This window comes from Limulus polyphemus, unplaced genomic scaffold (genome assembly GCF_000517525.1).
Source record: "Limulus polyphemus unplaced genomic scaffold, Limulus_polyphemus-2.1.2 Scaffold1288, whole genome shotgun sequence".
Taxonomy (NCBI): domain Eukaryota; kingdom Metazoa; phylum Arthropoda; class Merostomata; order Xiphosura; family Limulidae; genus Limulus; species Limulus polyphemus.
This window is the reverse complement of record NW_013666898.1, coordinates 99,492-102,320: the sequence shown is the minus strand read 5'-3', so window position 1 is coordinate 102,320 and position 2,829 is coordinate 99,492. Positions and strand designations below refer to the sequence as shown.

The 2,829-nt window shown below is 34.9% G+C and overlaps 1 protein-coding gene across 3 annotated transcripts in view; it reads right to left on the bottom strand.

Annotated features, from left to right (window-relative positions):
• The window catches only part of LOC106462947 (protein FAM46C-like), an 18,721-nt gene extending 17,866 nt beyond the window's left edge, over positions 1 to 855 (bottom strand). For 2 of the 3 annotated variants that reach the window (XM_022390342.1, XM_013922916.2), the window contains exon 1: positions 572 to 770. Coding sequence is in view for 1 of the 3 variants with exons in the window: in XM_013922916.2 (XP_013778370.2) it covers positions 572 to 610 (39 nt within the window). In the remaining 2 variants the exon portion in view is untranslated. The other variant, XM_022390343.1, reaches the window with a different exon arrangement.
• Between the last annotated feature and the right edge of the window lie 1,974 nt (positions 856 to 2,829).

The window sequence follows — 2,829 nt, the reverse complement described above, 5'->3', positions numbered from 1 at the left end:
ACAACAGACTGTAATTGTTGAGTATAAAACACACAGCAGATTGAAATAGGTGAGAACAGTATACAAAAGTTTGGAACGTTTGGTTTCAAAATACAACAGACTAGAAGTGTTAACTAGAGAACATAACATCTGATGTGTTGACTACAGAAGACAATAATATGGAACAGTGGACTATAGCACACAACAGACTGTAACTGCTGACTAAAGACCAATATGTATCGGAATTGTGACCTAAAAAACACAACAGACAATATATTTAACATGCGACAAAAAAATTAATAACATCTTAAAAAATCTATTATGGATGCTAACGGTGCCTCACAAGGAAAACTGTAATGTTAACAACACAATATATATATTAGCTGTATTCACCTGGACATGTACTAAAAGGGTTCAAGATTTTCCAGTAAAATCTAGTAGATGAGGTGACGTGACAAAGCTCTCTTTCTCTACTGATCAATATATATTTAAGAACAACACAATCTTCTGACTTCTGCAGATAAATTTGTACTTTCATTTGAATATTAAAACAGTCATATTAGTTTTAAAAAATAAAGATGGTTGATTGTACCTGTATAATAAATTTTCTCGGCTTTATGGAGGATATCATATTTCCTTTCTGTAATATTTCGCAGGATTTTTCCGCAGTATACCAACGTTAGGGTACAACCACCGACAGATTCGTTAGCCTGGTATTTTCTCACTATATTAGCTTTGAAATATTGCAAGTTTAGAAAACAAAAATTTTAAATAATTAAGGGGGAACCTAATTGGCACTTACAATAAAAGGTGAGGTTCTTAAATCAATGCTGCCGAATTTAGCATGGCTTGTTAGAGCAAGCCAAAAAAGCGCTTTCTACAGACTGGAGCGAGACGTCCACGAAGAGCCGCTGTCTGTTTTACTGACGTCACAGCGACGAAATAGGTAGCGTAAAAGAAGGGATCTCCTCGATAATGATAATAGTTATTATTATTTTTGAAATTAAAGCTAAATACGTATCAAGTAGTTGCTAAGAAAATAAATGAAGTCTTCTCTCGTTCGTTTAGATAAAGTTTCGAAAAGTTCTTCGAAATCCGTACATTTTATTCTGTTAAGTGCCAAGGCTTTACAACTCTGGAATATATTATTCCCACTAGCGGTTTTATATATGTTCTAGTTAATATACCACCATTGTATTGTGTGGTTCTAAGTACGTGATGATGCAGACGTTGAGGACACAGGCGTGGAAACACGTTCTTTAGGATCAATGACTTGTGTTTTACCAGAAGGAAAAATAGGGGAAGTTTCTATGTCTCAAATACTCAGTATCAGCTTTAAAAAGTAACCCATTTCATTATTTCCTATTAAACTGGAACATCTGCCAAAAAATCAGCTGATGGTAAAGTTAAAACATGCACTGGTATAATTACACCAGCCGTCTAACAATGATCGGGCTTCTGCTGCTTGTAGTGTTAAAACATCCACTGACGTCATTCCACCAGTCGTCTAACAATGGCCGAGTTTCTGTTATTTATAGCGTTAAAACCTGCACTGACGTCCTTACACCAGTCGTCCAACAATGATCGGGCTTTTGCTGCTTGTAGCGCTACAACATGCACTGACGTAATTAAACCAGTTGTCTAACGATGATCGGGCTTCTGCTGTTTGTAGTGTTAAAATATGCAGTGACGTCATTACACTAGTCGTCTAACAGTGATAGGACTTCTGCTGCTTCTAGTGTTAAAACATGCACTGACGTCATTACACCAGTCTTCTAACAATTATCGGGCTTCTACTACTTGTAGCGTTAAAACCTACAACTGCGTTTTTACACCATTCGTCCAACAATGATCGAACTATACAGATATATAACAAATATACGATGAAAGCAAGCAAATGTTTAAAAAATGTGCCACAGATTGAGAATGTTGGCGTTCCATCAACTCTAGCTGTTCGAAGCATTTCTTTTTCCTTCAAGTGGCAAGCACTGTTAATCTGAATGGTTAGACAAGTGTAAATAATATAAATAAAAACCTAAAATTTGATTGATACTCACCAATCTAAGTAAGCACACCATTTAACTAGCATATATAAGTATCTTAGAAACCATTTAAGTAATTATTATCAAACACAACCTATTAACCGTTGAACTAACGTTTTATGAAATAAAACTTAACGATTTATATAACATTGTATCTAGTATAACTAATGTTGTAACAAATATAAGTAAGTACATACAGTAAATGTAGACAATATAACGTAATTCCTAAAAGGCTTAAGGATAAATTACCTATCAACACACGAAGACGCCAGAAACTAACATAGAAACTTAATCAAGTCATGCTCCAAGACAGGATCAAATATCACCTTATAAATTAACACATAACAACATTAACGACTTATATCAGAAGACAGGTAATAGACCTGGCAACACAGACCTTATCAAGATAAATGAACACAAGACGCATACTATCAGTAATGGTCTATATCTGCAGATAGTACATCAATATACTAATAATGCTTGGAGACTGCTTGAATGGGTAATGAAGAAAAACTTTAATATAAGTTTAACATAACAGCAAATTTACAACGTTTCGACAAAGTTTTGTCATCATCAGGTACAAGTAGCTTACACTGACACAGATATATATATATATATATAGTATGGAACAAAGAGGTCACATGACCAGATACTGTTGGAAAACCTAGAAGAGGTATCCTGGCACCCAGGGTGTTAGTTTAGAGTAGGGGTTGTTGTGTTCAATTAAGATGGATTCCTTGATTTTTTTTGTTTATGTTGGGTTCTTTGGGTGCCAAGATACCTCTACTAAGTTTTGCAACAGTATCCG